This window comes from Peromyscus californicus, unplaced genomic scaffold, assembly GCF_007827085.1.
Source record: "Peromyscus californicus insignis strain IS unplaced genomic scaffold, ASM782708v3 Scaffold_22__1_contigs__length_63687245, whole genome shotgun sequence".
Taxonomy (NCBI): Eukaryota; Metazoa; Chordata; class Mammalia; order Rodentia; family Cricetidae; genus Peromyscus; species Peromyscus californicus.
The window spans coordinates 44,696,959-44,721,157 of NW_026294525.1; the positions used below are offsets into that span (position 1 = coordinate 44,696,959).

Below are 24,199 nucleotides of genomic sequence, written 5' to 3' on the forward strand. Positions count from 1 at the left end.
ATTTGGTCTTTACCCTCTGTTTCTAGTAAGCTAGCTGGTAGAGCTAAAGGCTATATGATATTCGTGTCAGTTGTTTTGCTATGGACACTTTGTATTGCTGACATTGTACAGTATTTGATTATCCTTCCCAAGTGGCATGCAAATACTAATCTCTCTAGGTTAAGGTGGTGACAGCCTGGCCTTCCTGTTATAAAGGTACAGCCACTACAAACAGCAGGTGATTTGTGGGGCGGGGTGAATATGCAGTTTGCCAGCATCTGTTTCCTTGATGGCTTTAGCTTCTGCCCAAGTTCATTGCCTACATAAGTAGATGATTTGAAAGTGTTAGTTTTTCACATGTCCTCCATTTTCTTTACCTGTAGTAGTTAGCAGTCATATATAAAAGCCATCTTTTTCTTATCACCCCAGTCGATTAGTTATTCTTAAATGCAGTTTCAGTTGGAAATCCTGTTAAGTTTCACTAGCAATTTTCAGGGTGAGGAGGGGGAGATAGTTTTGGAGATAAGGATAGCGTTTTCTGAAGGTAACTCATGAATCTATGCTGATACTTCCAGTTCTAGTCAAACAATACTGAGATGCTAGCATTTCCCTTTCATGACATATTTATATTTCTTTGTGTCTTAAATCATAAAATGTAATTCCATGCATATGAAAACATAAGCACTTTTTTCTCAAACTGAATAGTTCCGGTTTTCTCAGTGGAGTCTCCCTGGGTGTATTAACCACACCTCCCGATAGGCCCGGGAACAGATGACCGTCAGGAAACACACCCAGTGGTTTTGTTGTTGACTTTGTGTCTCACTTGGGTTGCTGGAGCACTTTGTCTTAGTGGTCTTCTGCCTATATATTTGGACTTCTGGTTTATGGGAGGGCTTCTTTTGTTCTGGGGGGATTTGGTGTGTGTGTGAGTTTCTTGTTTTGTTTGTTTGTCTTGTGTTTTTTTTTTTTTTTTTTAAGAGAAAAAAAGGGCTTCGAGTTGGGTGGGTGGGGAGGGGACATGGAGAGGGTCTAGGAGGAGTTCAGGGTGGGGAAAAGTGATCAGAATATATTGTATGAAAAAGGTTTTTGTTTTCCATTAAAAAAAAGGAAATAGTTCCAGTATAGTTAAGTCACTTCTGCTACTTAACAACACCATGGAATGAGGATTAAGGTATCCTTGTTCTTTTCATCCAAATGGGTTACATTGTGGGGGATGCATACATAGCTAGTCTGCTTGTTAGTGAAGGAACTCTGAGAACCCAAGGCTGCTGGGGTGTGATCCTTCCCTTTGTTTACTATGGGTGTCCGATGGCACACACAGCAGTCAGACCTGTAAATATAGGTCAATTTTTTTTTTGTACTGATGGTGTGAGATTGAATTTGGTTAACATAAATACACTATGATGCTTGATAATAAACTTATTTGTAGACTTCATGGAAAATGTTAAGCTGTATGACTTTTGAATACCTTTTCTTGGTTCTAACAAAAGGCCTTTGTTTTCTTTTATCTTACAGAACCAAAGACAAATAGGACAAACATTCTCGTTACTGGACCAGGACCAGGAAGCAGAGCAGTCTGGGCTGCAGACCCTCCTTTCTAAGTGGCCGCTCTTTGATCTGACTGTGATTGACCAGCTCTTCAAGGAAATGTCCTATTGTTTATTTGACTTGAAAGCATTGTGTAGTATTCTTAATCAGCGAGCTCAGGGCAAGGAGCCTAACCTTTCATTGTTACTGGGAATCAGATGTAAGTGCCGATGCCTTCCTTTATTCTCACTGCCCTTTCCATGTTTGCTCTGTGCTCTCCTTTGCTTTGGCTTTATAAGTCTCTGACTCAGTTGCTGGTTTTAGGTTTACCTCTCACCAGTTCATTACGAAAACTGACATAAGGGAAGCCACAAGGGCATAGTTGCAGGATGCCTAGAGATGTTCCCCACACTGAGTCTGTGACTGTGTGCCTACAGTGCTGCTTAGCAGGGATTTCCCATCTGCTCTGCTAACAGTAAGGATCCTTACTGTTGCTCTTCTGTGGCATTTACACAGGCGAGTGGATCAGCTGCTAGAATATTGGTAAGATACTACTCGTTGCTTTTGTAAGTATCGTGTGTCCTGTGGCTGACTGTGAGCCAGTCATTTCACGGGGGCCAGAGTCTCTCCCACAGGTGTGCTGCCTTGGCCACACATGGCTTTTCTCCTTTCTTGTGACATCCCCTCTCCTCTGTCTCAGTTCTTTCCCCTTCTACCTGAGATTGTGCAAGAGCTGCCGCAGTAGTAAAGTGATATGAGCCTTCCTTTGGGAGTTCCTTTTGTAGGAATGCCCATCTCTTTGTGTAGTTCCCAGGAATAGAATATTGTCTTGTTGGTATCTTTTTAACAGAGAAGAAATAGATAAATAAAAAGCTTAAAACAGGGTAAGGCTACATTAAAAAGTTTGTGTTGGACACATTCTATTGTTGAACATGTTCTAGCGAATGCTTGCCTAAGTATGGTTTGTATGTGACAAGAGTATTTCTATTTTCTCCAAACAATATTCTACTGTATTACCTCATAATAGGTATTTTGGCTTAAAACAAATGCTCTTAAAGAATGTCACCCATTAAATGAAACTTATGTTGTATTAAGCAAGGGCAGCAGAATTTGACCTTCTCTTCATAGAGGGAGGTTTGTTCACATGCCCAGTGTAGGCATGTGACAAACACTGGTCAGTATTAGTCAGTGAATATCAGACACCTCAGTGGTGTGGGTACTCAGTTCGGTCCTGTCAGTGCAGATAATTAAACAAGTCCTCTCCCACAGTGAATGAGTAGATCAGTGCAGTAAGTGCTGTCATTGAGATGTGGTTGAAGAACAGTGGGAACACAGGGAAGAAAAGTGGCTGAATAGACACGGGAAGGACTGCCAAGGCCTCATGGATCCTAGAGAAGATGCCAGATGATAGAATGGATCCCTTGGAGGAAGAACCAGAAGTTCACATATAAAAGACTTCAGTGATTTAAAATTGGTTTCCCTTCAGTTATTTTATAATCTGCGTTTTAGTACAGCATTTATTAACCTTTACATAGGTAGAATTATGCTAATATGAATGCCATGGAGGTTCAAGCCTCTGAGCACCTGCACCACACTAATCCCCAGTGGATGCTCTTTTCCGGCTTTCAGGTTCACACTCCGAGTCCTTCCCTTCCTTCCCTTCGGTGTTGTGAAATTCTGTCCAGCCAGCTGCTGTGTCAAGAACCAGTGCGTTCACTTGAATTGCTGTCTCATGATTCCTTCAGTTATCTATTGGCAGACCTACCCCACTTCTCTTAAAATTCTCTCTGCCTCCTTGGTTTTCATGACATCATTCTCCAAGTTCTGCATCCACCTTTATGACTGCTTAGCCTCAGTATTCTATAGACTTCTCTGCAACCTTATTGGGAGGCAGAGGCAAGTGGATCTCTGTTAGTTCAAGGCCAGCCTGGTCTACAGAGTGAGTTACAGGACAGGCAGAGCTACATAAGGGGACTCTGTCTTGGAAAAAAATCATATTGGGGAACACAAGGACTATTAGTTGGTGGGGGTTTTCATTTGTTTCTACTTTTAGTCCCTATTCTTTCTGAATACTTGTTTTCTCACATCTTTTTCTGTTATTACAATATTCCCCCATAGAGATACTGATCTCTTACCCTGTCTAGAAGGCATCTTTGGTCTCTGGATTATAGTCAACTCTTTCTCTCTCTATATTCAGCTAGGCATCAGAGATGTAGTGTGATTGAACTAGTCCCACTCCTCATGGTGATGACCACCACCACCCCCTACCTGCCTTTTCCTCTGTGAGCTGTTCCCAGTCTCTGACCCTTACTCAACTTGATGACAGTTGAGCTCTGCTAGAGCTGATACTTACTCCTTCCATTGTATCAGGCTTAATTCAGGCTCACATAACCTGAACTGGACTGTTACCTATCATATTCATCCTCCTTTCTCTACCCATTTTTCGTATTACTGCCAGTGTTTTGTCCAAACCACAAATTGATTTTCCTAATATACTCCCTGTGATAGAATAGATTCTACCTATCTCTGTAGCTTGTTTCTTATGCCTCTTAGATGTAATCCTTGTTCTACTATTTTATGGCTAGGTACTTGTCTTGTTTCTCAGATTCTATCAGACTGTTTTGTGCTTTGATGGCCCACCAATAAACAAGTCCCAGCCATTTCTCCAGTTAGCTCTCTGTATCTTTTGTCTGTGCCTCTGTATGTTTTGGGTAGTGGTGAGTTATCTACAATATGCTCTACATTCAGTTGTTTATGGGATTGTTTAGAAAGCATTGAGGATAAGTCATTGACTTCTCCATCCAGCGTCACACCTTGATCATGGCAAATGTTCGTTAGTGTTTAACAAAGTTATTTGACTGCTATGCCAGAGCTGGAAGGGGTTTATTTCACAGTTTTCTTGCTTTTTTACTGGGACATGCTTAAAAGGAGAAACTAGAGTAGATAATTAAAAGCTAGCTGACTGGAGCCTCACCCTCATTAGTCAGACATCGGGCCACTCTCTATATACTTGATTCACTTGAGATGATGGAGTCCTAATACTTTGGCTGTATCTTTTGAAACTAATGTCTGCATGCCAGTAAAACCCCCTTTTGTAATCATAAAATTTAAGACATCTTCTCTATGCAAATTATCCTAGATTTTGTCAATGGGAAAGAATTAAGTACTCTAGTAGAGCTTGAAAAGATGAGAGCACATTCTTTTTCACTTTGCTAATATTGCCTTCCACCAAGCATGCTGAATTTGTGCGTGCTATATGAATTTAATATATTTTAACTAGCAGTGTACATAGGCAGGTTCTATTTAATATCAAATGATGTATAATTTGAACTGAAGCCTCACTGGTGTTCATTGTACAACATCATGTTCCCATGATGAAGGTGAGAATCTTGAAATGTCTATTTAGAAAGGTGAGACATTCTCTGCATACTTTCTTTACACAGCAATGAACTGTTCAGCTGAAGAGACTGAAAATGACCACAGCCCAGAAGCACTCACTAAAAAGCTCTCGGATGTGTGCCAGTTACGGAGGGACATTGATGAATTAAGGACTACAATATCAGACCGCTATGCTCAGGACATGGGAGATAACTGCGTTACCCAGTGACCAAGTGTTGGTCCACAGCAACAATGACCCGTTGTGAAATGCTGCTGTGTTAGCCTCCTTTGTTTCTCCGTAGGACTTAGAAGGGAAAGGCGAAGCTCCTGGCGGTGTATTCCGGCTTTGTCGTCGTCATCGTTCGTGTTGGTGTTGGTATTGTTCGGTTTGCTTTACTGAGGAAGTTTGAAGGGGCTGATGAAATCACGCAAACAATCATGTTACTATTTGAAAAATGAGATAATGTCTGCAAGAAAAAGAGCAAAACAATCTGCATGTTCAAACTACTGATTGTAGGACCAAGCTGTGAACAGTGCTCTTCAGATAAAGGCATAGGGTTTCCTTAATCCTATCATTTTCTGTGTATACATGTGACTGCTCATTCATTCTCTCGCTTGATCACTCTGTCTCTGTCTGTCTTTCAGTCTGTCTCTTTGTGGAGGATTTCAAGGGTCAAAGCAAGGCTTTGAAAGTCACACACTGTCAATCTTCATTTTGGAATTTTATAGGCAGGCTGACTAGACCCAATACCCAGGCAATGTTCTAATGCAGAAGGATAGGGAGCAAAATCATTAGTTCTTTTAAAAGTGAATGTATTGAGATGGTGGGATTGTGAAGTTAGGCTGATTTTGGCACTGAGCACAGCTATTTCTTCCAGAGTGGTCATAGATTATCTCACAGTGTAAAATTCTGCTGTGATGGTTTTTTTCATTGGCTGTGTAATCTATGATGTATATGTAAGCAGAGCCATATAAAATTAATAGGAGCCCTCTGTGGCCTTCAATGACTATTATAAAAAGAAAGATGATAAAGTAACTCTAGCAGAGTTGCTTTTTATCCACATTTCAGCATTCACAGTTAAACAGTTCTGTGCCTGCTTTAAAATATAAGAGAAAGCCAATTCATTCATACATGAATTAACAGTAACATAAAACAAAACCTAAGTCTCAATGATATTTTAATTTCTTTTATTAGATTTGTTAAATTACAAACAGCTTGTCATGGATTATGATATTACTTAGGTTAGTTCATCTGGAGCACAGGGTACTACTATGAAATGCAAATCATTTGAGCAGATACACAGCCATTTAAACTTCAAATAATACTGTCTGTGTATCATTTTATGTTTTAGAAAGATTATATATTTTATTGCCGGTTGAGAATTCATTACAGTCTTTTTAATACAGGCAAAGCATTGCCCTTTATAGGTTGATTTTCTTTTCCTTCCTTCCTCCTTCCCTTCCTCCCTCTCTCCCTCTTTCCCTCCCTTCCTTCTTAATGCAGCCCAGTTTTCTTCAGGCAGGACTTCATAGGTGGGAGAGTAAAGGGTGTGGAACCAGCAGGATAGTACTGTTGACTGAGATCACACAAATACCCATTTTTCTTGCTAAGCTTATTCTGGTATAGAGCTTGCTCCTAGAAAAGATTTTTCTTAATCTCAACAATGAAAACTTAGTGGGACAGGCCTTTGAGGAGATTGCTCAGAAAGATACTCAGTTCAGAACGGGCCTGTATTCTGCTGTCCATAGTCATTTGATAGTTATATTCCAGTAGTTAGTCATACTACATCACGATGACAAATTTCCCTTCTATTTAGTGCTGAATCCACTATATTCCTTCTCCTGGGATCTGGCTACTAATAAATCCATGTGTTGAAGTGAATATGCATGCCAACTCTCTAACCCAGAGAAGATCTTAGCCACTCTAAGAATGGTCCTTTAAAAATGAATTCATTGGGTTTTAAGACTAATGTTTTGATGACAATCAAGAAATTGTTTGTTGCAAAAATATATGCTGTGCAAAAGGTAATGTCTGTGCAGATAGTCCCAAGCTGGAAAGTCAGATGATAGCATCTATATGGGTCAACCACAGTGCAGCAAGTAACAGATTAACTTCTCTTTGGCTAGAGTCCTTACCATCCTATCATGATGTCAGAAATAAAGCCACCTAAAACTATAGCATTATAGAGCAACCAGTGCTGATTTGTGTTAGCATCTCCTTATGTCTCCTAAGTCCTAGGTTTTTAGGTTTTATAGTTGCTGTTTTTTTTTAAACAAATTTATGGTCATATATATTAATATATATGTATACACACACACACACACATATATATATACATACATATACACATAGAGAAAGACACACATACCTTTTTTTTTTTCAGGCCACTTGCAATAAATAATTTTTGTTTTGGCTAGTTTTCTAAAATTTAAAGAATTTAATTCATGTATCTTAGAATAAAAAATTTAAGAAATTACCAAACTGTTACTGATACATTTCAGTTTCTAAATTGTATACTACCATTTAAAAGACATTCAGATGTGATAGATTTGATATAATGGACTACAAAATACCAATCTCTTACCAGAGTCTAGAGAGTAATGAAGGGCTTTGATAGAAAGTAGTCCACTTTGGAGGGAATTTTGAAGAAGATGGAACTAGTTGTGTGCTAGTTAGTCAGCATTTCATTTTTCAGAACCATCTCCTTCCTTAAGATACACCTTTGTTAGAACAGTAATAATATCACATCACATTGAAAACAAAAATTTACCATTAGGTCAAGTAAGATGGCAAATAGCAATTCTATAGTGTTTGATCCCCATTTCGAAGTAGAGTGTACATGGAAGTTACTATAATAACATAGCCTAAAATAAAAGGGAACTTAAATTCTAAAGTAAATCTATCTGTAAATTTCCATATGTAATGAACTTTCTTTTCGTTTATGCTTTTGTGTATAAAGTCTTTATTCTCTTAGAAAGTGTTACACAGTATTTTATTTTTAGTCTGTTCAAGCTGAAGCCATTCGAACACAGTCACATAGAACAGAAGTAGACTATCAGTTGCCGCAGGAAAGACACCTGTTACCTATGCAGGTAAAACTAGCTGAATGAAGGACACAATAATGCACCATCCTTACATTTGATGTCAGAAAAATAGACTTAAACTTAGTACATTTTCAGTGACCTCTGATTTCAAGATTTCAAGTGACTAGGTAAATATACAAGGATTTTATTTTTAAGAGCATGGTCCCTTTTAATATTTAGAATAAGATTCACTGTTAATGTTAGCATTATTTTCTTAGTGGTTGTGGGTTGTAATTTTGTGAAATTGAATTTAACTTTCAGTTGCTTGTTAGAAAAATTCAAGAGCTAGAAATGTTGCTAAAATGAATATTGGACAGTTGGATATAGAAGCTTGTGAGGAAATGCTGTTCTTGTTTCAGTAGGAATCTCTGACAGGATGTCTGTAGAGGGGCTGTTTCATTGGCGAATGCTCTTTAAATACCTGTAATAGTCACTGAGCAACAGGAGCTGAGCACTGGGCTATTTTGCACAGTACTGTTCAATTCTAGCACGCCTCTGGTTTGGATTGCTGGAGTTCTTGTCTAGATCTCTGTCACTGGATATGTAATTACAGTGATAGGGTGGTCTCTGAATGACCATACAGAGCAGATGACATTTGGAAACACCAATAGCTCTTGCATCCCGTTTATTTCCATTTCTGACAGTTCTTTTCAGTGTTCACAAATGAAGAGACACTGTCTCCTATTTGATATAAAAAGTAAAATTTTCAGCTTCACCTCCCAAACACATTGATGGTAATTGCTGTATGAATATATCATACATCTAATCATGAAAGGGGATGATTTGAGATTTCTTCTTACTGAAATGAAATATTGACTATAATAGAATGTACTTTGAAATCAGTATCATCGGCAACACTGTTGCGGCTGCATACAGAGAGAACCTTTCGTGCCTTTTTGCCTGCACTGTTTATTTCTCTTACATGAGCTATAAGAATGTTGATTATTGCACCTTGTTCTTTGGTAAATAGACTTAAGAACTTTTCTAAAACGAGCCATTTCTTCTTAGATGATAGTTACCTTAGTAGACATGAGAGGATGTATCATATTTGGATGTGTTTGAAGCCCAGCCTTTTCTTTATAGAGAGCAGGAAATTCCTTTCAAATGTATTCATTTGTATGTATGTGTGTGTATTTATATATATTATATATATATGTAGTAATTTAAACACTTAAGCGTGAGATTAACATCATGTTGGCTGGTGACCAGAAGTAGTAAGGTGCTAGCTGGTCACACTAAAAAGCACAGTGGAGTGTGCAATCAGTCACTGACTGGTGGGCTTGTAAACTAGGTTCAGGTTTTGAACCACCAGAATACCTCATGTGTAAATACAGTGTTCATGACTTAACTGAAATACAGTTATTGTAAAAAAAAAAAAAAAATGTGAAGCCACTGGCTGGCTTATGCCTTCTGACTTTTTGTTTTTCCTCCTTTTTGGAAAGGAGTTATTTGTGGTTTTGTTTTTTAAGTAGGGTTTACAGCTAGAAATTTGAATGCCAAAGTTCTATTTATTAAACTAAGAAAAAAAGTTTTCAATGTTAATGGCTAGTATTTTTCCACTGGACTATTGTTTGTTGATGTTGGAATTTGTATTTACAGAGAAATAAATTTTTTACAAAAATATTTGTCTTCATGGTAGCTTATAAATGGAGGCCTTTCTGTGTCCTGCCCAGTCCCATAGCCACTTGTAAATAATCACTCAGAGGCTTAATATTACTTATAAATGCTTGGCTGACGGCTCAGGCTATTACTAGCTAGCTTAAATGAACCCATTTCTGTTAATCTGTGTATTGCCATGTGTCTCATGACTTTACCTGTGTTGCATTACATCTTACTTCCCTGAGTGGCTCTCAGCATCTCCTCTGACCCTGCCTTTCTCCTTGTATCTCTGCTTGGATTTCCCACCTGCCTCTTAGCTGCCTTGCTATAGGCCAAAGCAGCTTATTTATTAGCCAATAGGAACAATATGTATTCATAGTGTACAGAAAGACGATCCCACAGCACTTCCCCTTTTTTGTCTAATCAAAAAGGAAGGTTTTCATTTTAACATAGTAAAATTACATATAATAAAACAGTTATCAAGCAAGAATTATAGCTATAATATCTAGTCTATTTGTATTTAGCAAAATTAAAGAAAATACTCTATCCTATTTTGTGAGTCTAAAGTTTCATATCTAATTTACCTTATATCATGACTAAGGAAAACTATAACTCTCTAGTTTTTAACTCCATCAAAGACCCCAGGAGGATATAATATTACCTAAGTGAACAGGAAGTATATTGCAAGCAACTTCCATAATTTTAGAAATGACAGAGACATCTGGCTACCTGGACAGTCAACTAAAGTTTTTCTGTAATGTTGGGGCATCCATCTTAAGCCTATAGACTTAGAATATCTGACAGATTTTTCAGTGAAGGAGGAAATTTAAACTGTTCAGCTATTTTGGCAAAGTTCATCAGTTGCTTTCCTTTGTGTCCTGAAGAATGTCTGGCAGTTTCTTCTGTGAAGCAGGAACCTGAAGGACCATCTCACATTGATTTGGCAAAGTTCAGTGGTCACTTTCCTATCTGTCCTGAATGTCCAGTTTATACAAAATACTGTCAAACAGTCCAGGCAAGAGCAGTTTCTTGCCCAAATGGTCAGTTTAGCCAAAAGAAGATAAACTCCATGTGGAGTGTCTTCGATGCCCATCATCCTCTTCAAATTAAATTGGTTCCGCCAGGAGCAGACATGTCTCACTGTCCAGAAAAGTCCAAGTTCTTAAAACATTTTAAATGCCATATTCTGTAAGTCTTTAAATTGTTTCAAGATTACCTATGTAATTGAAATATATCTTTGTATATCTAAAAAACTTAACTATCATGACTGTAAATTTGATTATTTTAGATGACTATTAATCTGTATTAATGATACATTACAATTATATATGAATTGCATAAACATAATACCATAAACAAGAGTAGAAATATACATGACCTTAAATTGGTATCAATAAGCCAAAATCCATACCAATGTAAAGTATTTTGAGATTAACAGGTTTTTTGGGGGGATGAAAGTAGATTCAGTAATATAACCATTTTATCATTTCTATATCATATTCCCCATCTTTCTTTAGAAAGAGATTGGCTATGACCATTAACCATTATAATCAACCCCCTTTAAATAAAAATAAACATTTATAAACAATATTTTGGGAATTTGGCTGTAGCTTTCCATACTATTGAGGGTGCTGGCAATCTTATGGGGATCCTGAGAAAATTTAGAATTATGGTCAAGTCTTGACTATAGTAGCCTATGAGGCTGCATCATCTCAGCCTGTTGCCTTGAAACTCTTCTGGATATTGGATCATGTGGGCCATAGCTCCCATTGGAGACCTCAAAGGGGGGGTCTTCCTTGATGGAACCATATTAATCTGGAAGGAATCCACAGCTTCTCATACTCTGTGGAAACAAGAGCAGAACCTCTTTTTTTAAAGCAACATATCCTTAGATGCAAGTTTTGAAGTCAAGATACCTTTAAAGTATATATGTTGGTTTACCTTAGCAGTTAGCTCATTAACAGTCAAAGAACTCAAAACACAATCATATACATAATCCAGGCTCTCTTTATGTGGCTTATTTCTTTTTATATTACTTTTACTGTCTCTTTAAAGACTTTGTTTTTTAAAACTATTTATTTCACTTAAGAAATTCTGTTTAAAGCCATCATAAATTAACATTAGCAAAGACAGAGCCATGTTGTGATGATTATGTTGGTGAGGGACTCTTACTCTGAAAGCTTTGCTGATGGATAGATGACAAGGCATTGGTTCCTAGAGAGGTAAACAGCACATCTCCTTTGTGGGGCACCTGGGCCTGAAGGGAGGAGACACCACATAGAGCCAGTAGATCACTATTTGTTACAAGTTAAATTTTTTTTTTTTAATTTTGTGACCTGTGTGGAGAATGATTTTACCAGTTGAATAAAATGAGAGCATTATCTATTCTTATATCTCAATATCTTTTTTTTTTTTTGTGGTCACCAAATTTTTATTGATCTTCAAACAGACATATAAGATCAGAAAAATTCTCATTCTTAGTATTTCAAAGAAGGTCTTAAGTGTAAAAGATAGATTTGTGTAATCCAGAGCCAGGTCATGATCAGTACAGGATTTCAACCAATCCTTAGCACAATGCCTTCAGAAAAAGAAGAGGGGAAAGAGCAAAGGTGTAGTTATTGTTACACAGCATGTTGTCACAGTAACAAAAATACTAAGCTGAATGGAAAAACTAATGCTTGGAAGAATGGAAGTTCTTATGACAGCATCCACATGGGTGGAGGTGATAGATAGTTATGTGTGTTTACATATTTCTCTCTCTAGAATGTTCTTACATTTTTGTTTTATGGGGCTTTATGTAAAATGAAAATTAAATTTAGAAATTTAATTAAAAAACAAATACCCTTCATTCTAAAAAAAAAAAAACTTTATTTCTTTATATAGCTACCTATACTCCTTTTCCTCTCTCTTCCAAGCCTACATACATTTTTACACACACTGTAAACAATTTAGAGGATTTTTTTCTCCATCTGAATCTGTCCTATTGTGTATCTATAATCCTTTTCTGACCAGGAGAGTTTTTAAATTGTGAAGCTGCATGGCTAGGACTGAAGCTGCGTTTTTGACTGCTGGCTCCACCCCACTCGTTTTTTTCAGGATAGTGGAGGTATGTTTATCACCAGCTCTGGGAGCCATGCTCACCACCAACTCTAGGAGGCAGTGGTTCTGTGCCTCCACCAAGCAACATGAAGCCCAGAAACCTTATAGCAAAAGGTAAATCTATCATGCAGCATGCTACAAGGCTTGGAGATGCCTCTGTGTACCGTGGCAGGAATCCCCCCCCATGCTGTGCTCAAGCTTGAATGCCGCAGCATCTCTGTATAATGTCCCACATAAGAGACACAAACTAGGAAGCTGCTCTTAGCTCCATTCAAGAATCTCTTCTTAAGTTCTCTCAGGTTTTACATGGAAACTCTTGCCCCATATTGGGCGCCAATTTGTAGCTGGACCTTTGGTATAAGAATATATTTGAAATTCCGGCTCTCCATCCCAAGTTCTCAATGACAAGAATATGTTAACTTGACTTTTAAGTAAAAACTTTCCATAAATACATAGAAGAATCTTTGACCAGAACACAAGACTTCTGCTTTCTAAGTCTGTCTTATTTCATTAACTAAAAAGCATTTCCTTAACATCTTCCTGGTAGAGAGATTTCCCACAACAGGTGTCATAAATACAAAGTCAAGACTGTGTACATCTCAGCTGCTACTGCTGTGTTTCCTTAGGGACTGTGTACATCTCAGCTGATAGTGCTGTGCTCCCTTGGGGACTATGTATATCTCAGCTGCTAGTGCTATGCTCCCTCAGGGACTGTGTACACCACAACTGCTAGTGCTGTGCTCCCTTGGGGACTGTGTACACCACAGCTGCTAGTGCTGTGCTCCCTTGGGGACTGTGTACACCACAGTGGATAATACTGTGCTCCCTTGGGGACTGTGTACACCACAGCTGATAATGCTGTGCTCTGTAGTAGAATATTATTTTAAGGTGTGTTACTTTTGTTTATGTTGCATTTGTTTAACTCTGAAGCTGTGTTACTGTGCCTCTCTAAAACATCTGATAGTCTAGTAAAGAACTGGCCAATAGCAAAAAAGGAGAAAGGATAGGCAGGGCTGGCAGGCAGAGAGAAGATATAGAGGGAGAAATCTGGGAAGGGAAGATCTAGAGCCAGAGAAGGACTTCAGGGGCCAGCCACCCAGCTACACAGCAAGCCACGGAGTAAGGGTAAGAATTACAGAACTAAGAGAATGGGAAAAACCCAGAGGCAAAAGGTAGATGGGATAATTTAAGTTAAGGAAAGCTTGCAAGAACTAAGCCAAGCTAAGGCTGAGCATTGATAATAAAGCATAAGCATCTGTGAGTGATTTATTTGGGAGCTGGGTGGCGCCCCCTCCCCCAAAGAGTAAAAAACTACCACCAACAAAATGGTGTACCAACTTGGAGCTCTCAAATATCCATCTAGAGCCTGAGAAAGCTGAACAAACAAGAGTATACGGCTCCTTTAAGAGTTTCGGCTGAACAGTTTCTTCAGGTCAGTGAGCCCTTGAGCAGCTAGTATGTTAACTAGGAACAAAAAACTAAGTAAAAATGCCTGCCACAGTGCAAGCATTGACATTCTAGAGCTCTAGGAAGGTTAAATGCAGTTCCTGGTCAGACAAATCTCCAACCAACTGGCCGCAAGATTCACACTTGGCTTTCATGACCGAAGAAGTGGATGGAACCCACTGAAAGCCACTCACACGGAGAATCCAGGTATACCTTTTCAGTTTAAAAGTTTGCTCCTGCAGTCAAGAAAGGCTAAAAGATAGGCAGTAAAAGAGACCCAGACAGAAGAACCTCTAAACAGGTTCCAGTGTGTTTTACAATATGCATAGGCTTAAGAAGGAAAGAAAAAAGGTATGGATGGTCGTAGAAAGAAATAGTTTAAAAATAATAAAAATAAATAAATAAATAAATTCTATAAAGAGAGTACAATGATAAAAAAATAAGTCACCTAAGATGGGAAATACACAGGTAGTTTGGATCCTGTATGTTGTGTTGATTTTGAATTTTTTGACTGTTGAGAAGCAAAAGACAGCTGCTAGGGCACAGAAGATTGTGAACTGGACTGCTAAATTGAACCAATCTAGATATGTTAGAAATGCCTTAACTTCAAAAAAGAAGTCAAAAAATATATTTGTCAAATAGAAATCAAAAATGCTTTGGAGTTTTGTTCCCACAGGAGATGAGAAGCTGTGGATTTCTTCAGGCTTAATATGGATCAGGCAAGACCTCCTGAAACTTGACAGGTGATATCTATCAGCAAAAGTTACTGCTGGTCTTCCCAGGATTTGGCCATTATCTCAAAATTTTCTCTCTGGGACCTTAAAGATACTTCATCCACAGACAGCAGGAAGAAGTATGGAGAAAACTAATACCACATTTCCAAGAGTTAGGGGGTATGGGTGTTTTTTGGTTATTTAGTGGATTATGGATGTTTGTATCATTTAGGAGAATATAGTATATTGATACAAATTTAAAATTATTTTTGTTACACTGTATATAAGTTTCTACTCTTGTTTAAAGAATTTTTGTATATTGATAAAAATTTAAGGTTATTTTTATTACAAGATATTGTATATATGTTTCTATTCTTGTTTATTGTATTATACCTATGAAGTTTATTTAAAAATGTAAGGTAAAATTCTAGTTTTTGAAAGCTATTATTATAAACTATATAGGATAATCAGGAACATAGGTTAGTGGTCAGTCATTTATAACAAGCAAGATCGTAGATATGTTAGGTATGCTTTTGAGATCATATAAAGATATACTTTAGATAGACAGATGGTCTTCATACAGATTATGGCATTTAAAATGTTTTGTTAGCCTAAGGGTTTCATGACAGTGAGACACATCTGCTCCCAGAAGCACTAATTTACTTCAGAGAAGATGATGAGCATTGAAGAAACTTCTTATGGAGTTTGCTTTCACTGTGGCAAGGTTAGCCACTAGGCAAAGAAACTGTTTTTGCCTCTGACTGCTGACTGTCCTGTGTAGACTGGACATGCAGGACCCACATAAAAATGACTGCTGAACTTTGCCAAAACAAGGCAGGACAGTTCTTCAAAATTTCTGCTTCACAGAAGAGTCTGTCAGATATTCTATAGGACACAGAGGAAAGTGACTGATGAAAATTGCCACAACAAGGCCCGACAGTCCAAAATTCCTGCATCATAGAAAAGTCTACCAGATACTCTAGCCCTCTTGGTTGAAGATGGATGACCCAACATTGTAGAGGAACTTTGGGTGATTCTCCAGTCAGCCAAATATCTGTTGTTAGATTATATTACATCCTTCTAGGTCTTTGATGGAGTTGAAGACTAAATAGTTATAGTTGTAGTTTTCCTTAGTTATGATAGAAAGTAAGTTAGGTATAAAATTTTGGATTCACCAACACAGGGTAGATAATGCATTATTTTGTCTGAATATGCTAACTACAAATGGACAGGATATTGTGAATGTAGTCCTTACTTGATAATTGTTATTATATATAGTCTTACTATGTTTAAGTTAAAACCTTTCATTTTTATTTAGACAAAAAGGGGGAAATGTTGTAGAATGTTATTTTAAGGTGTGTTACTTTTGTTTATGTTGCATTTGTTTAATTCTGTGAAGCTATGTTACTGTGCCTGTCTAAAACACCTGATCATCTAATAAAGAACTGGCCAATAGCAAAAAAGGAGAAAGGATAGGCAGGGCTGGCAGGCAGAGAGAAGATATAGAGGGAGAAATCTGGGAAGGGAAGATCTAGAGCCAGAGAAGGACTTCAGGGGCCAGCCACCCAGCTACACAGCAAGCCACGGAATAAGAGTAAGAATTACAGAACTAAGAAAATGGGAAAAGCCCAGAGGCAAAAGGTAGATGGGATAATTTAAGTTAAGGAAAGCTTGCAAGAACTAAGCCAAGCTAAGGCTGAGCATTGATAATTAAACATAAGCATCTGTGAGTGATTTATTTGGGAGCTGGGTGGCAGCCCCACCCCAAAAGATTAAAAACCAACAACCGTGCTCCCTTAAGGACTTTATAATCTCTATTGACATCAGAAGTCATCATAGTTATCCAATAGATTTAGCTTCGGTTTTCCAAGTTGGGCTGATGAGTCAAATCTTTTCATCAGAGAGTGAGACTTTGATGAGAGAGTTATAAATGAAGCCTAGTATAGGGCTTTCCATTTCATTTTGGTTTGCCAGTGGAGACACAGGTATGTCCTAAGAATGGCAGTCTTGTTCTAAATCACTTTCACTTATGCTGTAGGCTCACTATCTCCACAAAGCTGGCTGATCTTTGGGTCCATGGTAGCTTTTCCAGGACAGCTAACTACATACTATGGAATGATGACTGATAGGCCATCTAAGAAATTAGGGGGGAAATGTTTAAATTATGGAATCATCTGAAAATGAAATCACTTTATATCCAAACCTGTGGGATATGCTGAAAACAGTTCTAAGAGGAAACTCCATAGTTAAAAGTATCACAAGTCTCTTCATGGGCATTTACTTTTATTTATGTCAAGGAAAAGGTGGTTTTAGATAGCTCAAGTGCCTGAGTTTCTTTCTTGGTCAGAATGGTATATGTTTAGCTCTAAATGTCTGTTTAGAGGTGATCTAGAGATGGAAACTGACATGTAAGAATAGGTGGATAAAGTGGGAACCTTCCCCTTTTCTGGTCACACCAATGTTTTATTAAAAATGACAATTATCTTTAGCAATATATATTTACAAAGAAGCAAGAAATACACAACGGAGAAAAGAAAGCATCTTCAACAAATGGTGCTGGTCTAACTTGATGTCTGCACATAGAAGAATGCAAAAGAATCCATATTTTTATCACCTTGCACAAAACTCAAGTCCAAGTGGAACAAAGACCTCAACATAAAACCAGACACATTGAAGCCGATAAAAGAGAAATTAGGGAATAGCCTGAATGCATTGGCACAGAAGATAACTTTTTGAACAGGACACCAATAGCATAGACACTAAGATCAATGATAAATGGGACCTCATGAAATTGAGATGCTTTCATAAGGCAAAGAACACAATCAAAAGGACAAAACAGCAGCCTACAGAATGGGAAAAGATCTTCCCCATCCCCACATCTCACAGAGGGCTAATATCCAAAATATATAAGGGACTCAAGAAACTAGATATCAATAAACCAAATAATCCAATTTAAAAATGGGGTACAGTTCCAAACAGAATTCTCAATAGGGGAATCTCCAATGGCCAAGAAATTCTTAAAGAAATGTTCAGCATCCTTAGCCATTAGGGAAATGCAAATCAAAACTACTTTGGTATTCCATCTTATATCTGTCAGAATGGTTAAGATTAATAACACAAATGACAGCTCATGCTGGCAAGGATATATATATATATATATATATATATATATATATATATATATATATATATATATATATATATATCAAGGGTGTGATAGTTTGAATGTAATTGGTCCCCATGGTCTCATAGGGAGGGAAACTATTAGATGTGGCTTTGTTGAAATGGGTATGTTGGAATGGGAATGTTCCTCCGATTCCTTGTTGGAGAAAGTGTGTCACTGTAGGGGTGGGCTTTGAGGTTTCCTATGCTTGGAATACTGCCCAGTGAGTTAGCTGACTTCCGTTGCCTGCAAGATATAGGACTCTCAACTATTTCTCAAGCACCATGTTTGTTTGCACACCACCATGGTCCCTGTGTGATGATAATGGACTGAACCTCTGAAACAATAAGTGAATCACCTCAATTACATGTTAAAGGTTGCCATGGTCATGGTGTCTCTTCACAGCAATAGAAAACCCTAAGACAAAGGGGAACACTCCTCCATTGCTGGTGGGTGTGCAAACTTGCACAGCCACTGTAGAAAACAATGTGGCTGTTCCTTAGAAAATTGAGAATCAATTTTCCTCAAGACCCAGCTATACCACTCTTGGTCATATATCTAAAGGATGCACCATCCTACTACAAGGACACTTGCTCAACTATGTTCGTAGTGTCTTTATTCATAATAGTCAGAAATTGGGAGCAACCTAGATATTCCTCAGCTGAAGAATGGATGAAGAAAATTTTGTGCATTTACACAATGAGGTAATATTCAACTGTTAAAAAAAATGTCATCATGAAATTTGTAGGCAAATGGTTGGAAATAGGAAAAAAAATCTTTAATGAGGTACCCCAGACCCAGAAAGACAAACATGATATGCACTCACTTATAAATGGACATTAGCTGTAAGTAAATGATAATCATGCTACAATCCACAGACCCAGAAAGGCTAAGTAACAAGGAGGGCTCTAGAGTGGAATGCATGGATCTCCATGGGAAGGGGAAATAGAATAGATGTTGAGGGTGGACTGAGGGAGGATGAGGATGGGAATAGGAGGGATCAGGTCAGGGAGGGGGCATGAAGGGAGAAAGTATGGGGAAAGATGAATTGGAGGGCATTTGGGGGTCCATGTGGAAACCTAGTGCAGTGCAAACTTGCTAGAACCTATGAGGATGACCCTAGGGAGGACTCCTAGTAATGGAGGATATGGTGCCTGAACCTGCCATCTTCTGTAACTAGGCAAGGCTTCCAGCCGTGGGACTGGGACATCTACCCAGACCCAAAACCTTTGACCTACAACATGTCCTGCCTGCAAGATGTGCTGGGATAATGGTGGCTCAGAACTTGTGGGAGTAACCAACCAATGAGTGGTCTAACTTGAGGCCTAAGCTACGAGAGGAAGTCCATGACAGATACTGCCTGGATGGCACCGATACCTATTCCAATCACCAACAGAGAGGCTTCCTCTGGTAGCTAATGGGATCACATGCAGAGACCCACAGCTGTTATAGAATATTATTTTAAGATGTGTTACATTTTTTATGCTGTGAAACATTTGTTTAATGATACAAAAATCTGTTACATTCCTTTATGTTGCATTTGTTGTAACTGTGTAAAGCTGTGTTACTATGCCTGTCTAAAACACCTGATGGTCTAATAAAGAGCTGAACAGCCAATAGTGAGGCAGGACAAAGGATAGGTGGGGCTGGCAGACAGAATAAATAGGAGAAATCTGGGAAAAAGTAAGAAAGAGCAAGAGAACAAGGGAGGAGGATGCTAGGGACCAGCCACACAGCCACACAGCGAGCTGTGGAGTAAGAGTGAAAGTAAGATATACAGAAGTAGGAAAAGACAAAGCCCAGAGACAAAAGGTAGACGGGATAATTTAAAGTTAAGAAAAGCTGGCAAGAAACAAGCCAAGCTAAGGCTGGGAATTTATAAGTAATAGTAAACCTCTGTGTGTAATTTATTTGGGAGTAGGGTGGTGGGCTCCACAAAGAGCTAAGAGTGAAAGAGTAAAACAAACAAACAAAAAAAGACCCAACATTTTGGCATTCCAACGTGGGGCTAGAGTAAAAGAAAATCCAACAACACACAACCAAACATTAGAGCTCTGAGAATCTCGAAGAAAAGAGGGAGGAAGGATTGTAGGAGCCAGAAGTTCTGAGGACACCAGGAGAGCATGGTCTCTGCGATCGACAAGCAGGGCTCATAGGAACTCACAGAGACTGAAGGGGCAATCATAGTCTGCATGGGTCTGTGCTAGGTCCTCTGCAAATATGTTCTGGTGGTTTGGGGTTTTGTGAGAACTCCTGAAAGTGGGAGTGGGGGCTGACTCTGACTCTTTTCCTCCTATTGGGTTGCTTTGTCCGAGGGTTCTGTTGATATCCCTGGGAGGCCTGCTCTTTTCTGAAGGGAAATAGAGGAGTGGATCTGGGAAAGAGGAAGGTTGGAGGGTACTGGGAGGAATGGAGGGAGGAGGAGGATGTGGTTGGGATGTATTATATGAGAGAAGAATTTTTTTTTAAAAAAAGTGTTTGACATTCTTAACCACCAGGGAAAGGCAAATTAAAATGACTTTGAATTCCATCTTCCAGCTTTGATCAAGAAAGGGGACAGTAAGGCTCTAGAGGATCTGATGCCTCCTGGCCTCTGTGGGTATCTGCATACAAGTAGTATACATTCACAAAGTGTGTGCACGTGTATGTGTGTGTGTGTGTGTGTGTGTGTGTGTGTGTGTGTGTGTATGTGTGCATGCACACTAGTAAAAATAAATCTTTAAAGATTAAAAATAAGGATCATTTCAGTATGATCTAGCTATACTATTCCTGGACATACACTCACAGGACTCAGTATCCTCCCGCTGACACACTTGCATATCCAAGCTTATTGCTGTAGCAATAGCAGGGAATGGAAACCAGACTAGAGGTCTATCAGCAGAGGCATGGGTAATGAAAATGTATAAAGACATGAGGGAATTTCATTTGGTTGTAAAGAAAAAATGAAATTATAAAATTTGAAGAAAATTGGATCTGAAAAATATTGCATTAAGCAAGCTAACTCAGACCAAGAAAGACAAAAATTGCATATGCTTTATAATATGCAGATCCTAGCTCATAATGTCTACATGTATAAGTCCTAGTGAATAGGATATGAAACTAGTAAGGGTGACAGGATTTCTGTGACATGACATGAAAGCAGAAATGCTTTCTTGGAGAGGGTCAGGGATGTGGGTGAAGATGAAGAATCAAAACTAAGTTTTTTTTAACATCACAATTAAACCTAATGCTGTGCATACTAAGTTTTAAAAATATAAGAAATTTAAAACATCCTGAGATAGACTAAAATGTCCAGTGTTAAACTGTGACACAAGGATCTTCCCAAGACTTCCCTTAAACAACCTTTTTGTTGATATATTTGAGTCTGAGATGAACAATTAAACTCAGTTGGTGCCTTTAGACAGTTGCCTTCAATTACATTGCCAATATTGCCAAGCAGAACTCAAAGACAAAGCAGGTGCTTCTGGGGTAGAGTTGGAGAAAATGGCTGGAAGGAATGTTGAGGTAGGCTGTGACCAGTAATTAGCAAAATAAGTTAAATATCAGAGGGGCACCAAGAGCCAGAGCCTATAGTAGAGAAGAAAGTGTCAGTGTATAGTTTTGACGTCAAAGTGTTAGTACTTTGTATGTAAGAATGCAAGGGGATGGTTAAGGCAGTAGTACTGATATCCCATCAAAGTCTGGGATAGGCACAGATAAAAGGAACAGGTCTTGAGAAGAAAGCCATGAGGTTCAGGGGTACTGGAATGCTTAGTACTATGTGATATGAATTAGAAATGTTTGGGGGAGTTCTGAGCTCAAGTCATCTGCCAATACTCTACCAATAGTGATCTGTTTGTGTAAGTGTCTTGCTTGGTCTGTGATTCTCTTTATATACCTGGCTTGTAAAACGTTTTAAGTTTACATAAATGTTGCACAGCAGATGCACTCGCTCCTGCCACTGCATACAGTTTTCCTTAATAACATCTTGCATTGGTAAGGTACATTTCATATAACTGGTAAACTAATATTTGTTGTGATTTTTAACTGAAAAACCCTAGTTGATCCCTGATTGATCCTATGAATTTTGGAAAATACATGTTATCCTATATTTTTGAACAAGGCGGAGTTTTGAAAATACATTTTACATATAGTTTATATTCTTATGAGCCAAAAGTTACTTTTCTGAAAATTACTTCACAGATTTATGACAAGTTTTATGAAATATTTTGTCACTTTCAAGTGGGAAAGATGCCTTAAATTTTTACTTAAAACTGAATCCATTATATGAAATGTAACTACATTTACATATTTCTCCTATGTATTCCTAGGATAGCATTCTTGTTTTAAAGAATGCTTTATACTATAACTTGTGAAAAAAAAATCCATAGTATATGTCTTATCTGATTGGGTTTTGGAAGAACAAAAGTCTACCATAACAATAATTCTCCCTAAAGCTTGAAAAGATTTGAAGTCCTATAATTAAAAAAAATAGAAGCACAGAAAAATTACAAAGAAATGTATCATTAAAGTGGTTACTATTTTCTTTCTTTCCAACATAATATTTTTATCAGTTATTTGGGAATTTCATGCAGTGCACTGATCACACTCATTTCCCGTTCCTCCCAGGTCCACACTCTCACCAAGTAAAATTTGTGTTGCCCATATACTCACTGGTGCCTGGTCAAACTCCCAGTGGCCATCCCCTTAAAGATAACCAAGACCTTTCCCACACCGTCCCCCCCACCCCCACCAGAAGTCAACAACTTCACAGAGCTACACTTCAGCATCTTTATCTTTTTTAAGGACTTCCCTCAATAGCTTCCTGTCTAGACTGTTGCTTTTTTCTTTGTTGGTGTGTGTGTGTGTGTGTGTGTGTGTGTGTGTGTGTGTGTGTGTGTGTGTGTATTGCAGAATCCTTCAACGTCTCTCATTCTCACTTATGAGTGTAGAATCATTGACACCACTGTAACAGATGCTTCCTTGGCCATAACAACCAGTGGCAGCATGGATTGTGAACTTCCACATGATTTTCCATGACTGCACAAACCATGGACAAGCACATGGTCTCTGGTGGCATCTTGGACCATGGACCTCATCATGAACTCCAGTGGCAGCATGGATCACAAACATCAACATGGCCCCAGAGTGGATCATGGACATCAACATGGTTTCTGGGGGCAACATGGACCTCATTGTAGTTTTTTTTTTAAATTCTTTGGGGGCCCACCACTCAGCTCCCAAATATATACATGGAGACTTATGAATGCCCCACCTTAGCTTGGCTTGTTTTTAGGCAACTTTTCTAACTTAAATTATTCCATTTCTACTTAACTATGTTTTACCTCTGGGCTTTTTACTTTTCTTATTTTATAGATCTTTCTTGCTGGCTGTGTGGCTGGATGGCTGGCCCCTGGTGTCCTCCTCTCCGTCTCCTTTTCTCACTCCTCCTTCCAGCCTAGATTTCTCCTCCTATTTATTCTCTCTGCATGCCAGCCTCACCTACCCTTTCTCCTGCCTACCTATCGGCTGTTCAGCTCTTTATTAGACCAAACAGGTATTTAGGCAGGCAAAGTAACACAGCTTTACAGAGTTAAACAAATGCAATATGAAAGAATGCAACACACCTTTGCATCATTACACAAATATTCCACAGCATAAACGAATGTAGCACATCTTAAACTAATATTCCACAACACCTCAATATGGCCTCTAGTGACTGTATGGATCTCAGACATCAACATGGTCCCCAGCTACAGCATGGATTACAGACATCATGTCCTCTGGTGGCATCAGAGACCATAGCCATCTATCTACATGGTCTCCTGTGGCAGCATGGACTACAGACATCAACACAGCCCCCTGTGGCAGGGTAGACCATGGACATAAACATGGCCTCCATTAGCAGCAGGGACCACAGACAGCAATCTGGTCCTCTACAGCAGCACAGACCGTAGACATCAGCATGGCTTCAGGTAGCAGCCCAATCCACGGACATCCACATGTCTTCTGGCAATTGTACAACCAAGAACATCAACGTACTGTTGGGTGGCAGCACAGACCATGAACACCAAAAAGGCCTCTGGTGCACATGGGACCATGGACATCAACAAGACCTCTGGAAGTAGCATAGACCACTGATGTCAACATGGCTCCTGGTGGTAACATGAAGCACAGACATCAGCATGGTCCCTGGCAGCATTTCAGATGAGGGACATCAATATGACCTCAG

At 38.7% G+C, this 24,199-nt stretch overlaps 1 protein-coding gene across 3 annotated transcripts in view; it reads left to right on the top strand.

Moving 5' to 3' along the window:
• The window catches only part of Cep85l (centrosomal protein 85 like), a 119,660-nt gene extending 110,069 nt beyond the window's left edge, over window positions 1-9,591 (top strand). For all 3 annotated transcript variants that reach the window (XM_052751334.1, XM_052751333.1, XM_052751335.1), the window contains 2 exons: window positions 1,495-1,726; window positions 4,950-9,591. In XM_052751334.1, coding sequence (XP_052607294.1) covers window positions 1,495-1,726; window positions 4,950-5,113 — 396 coding nt within the window. In that variant the 3' untranslated portion in view covers window positions 5,114-9,591. The remainder of the gene's footprint in view (window positions 1-1,494; window positions 1,727-4,949) is intronic.
• The last annotated feature ends 14,608 nt before the right edge of the window (window positions 9,592-24,199 follow it).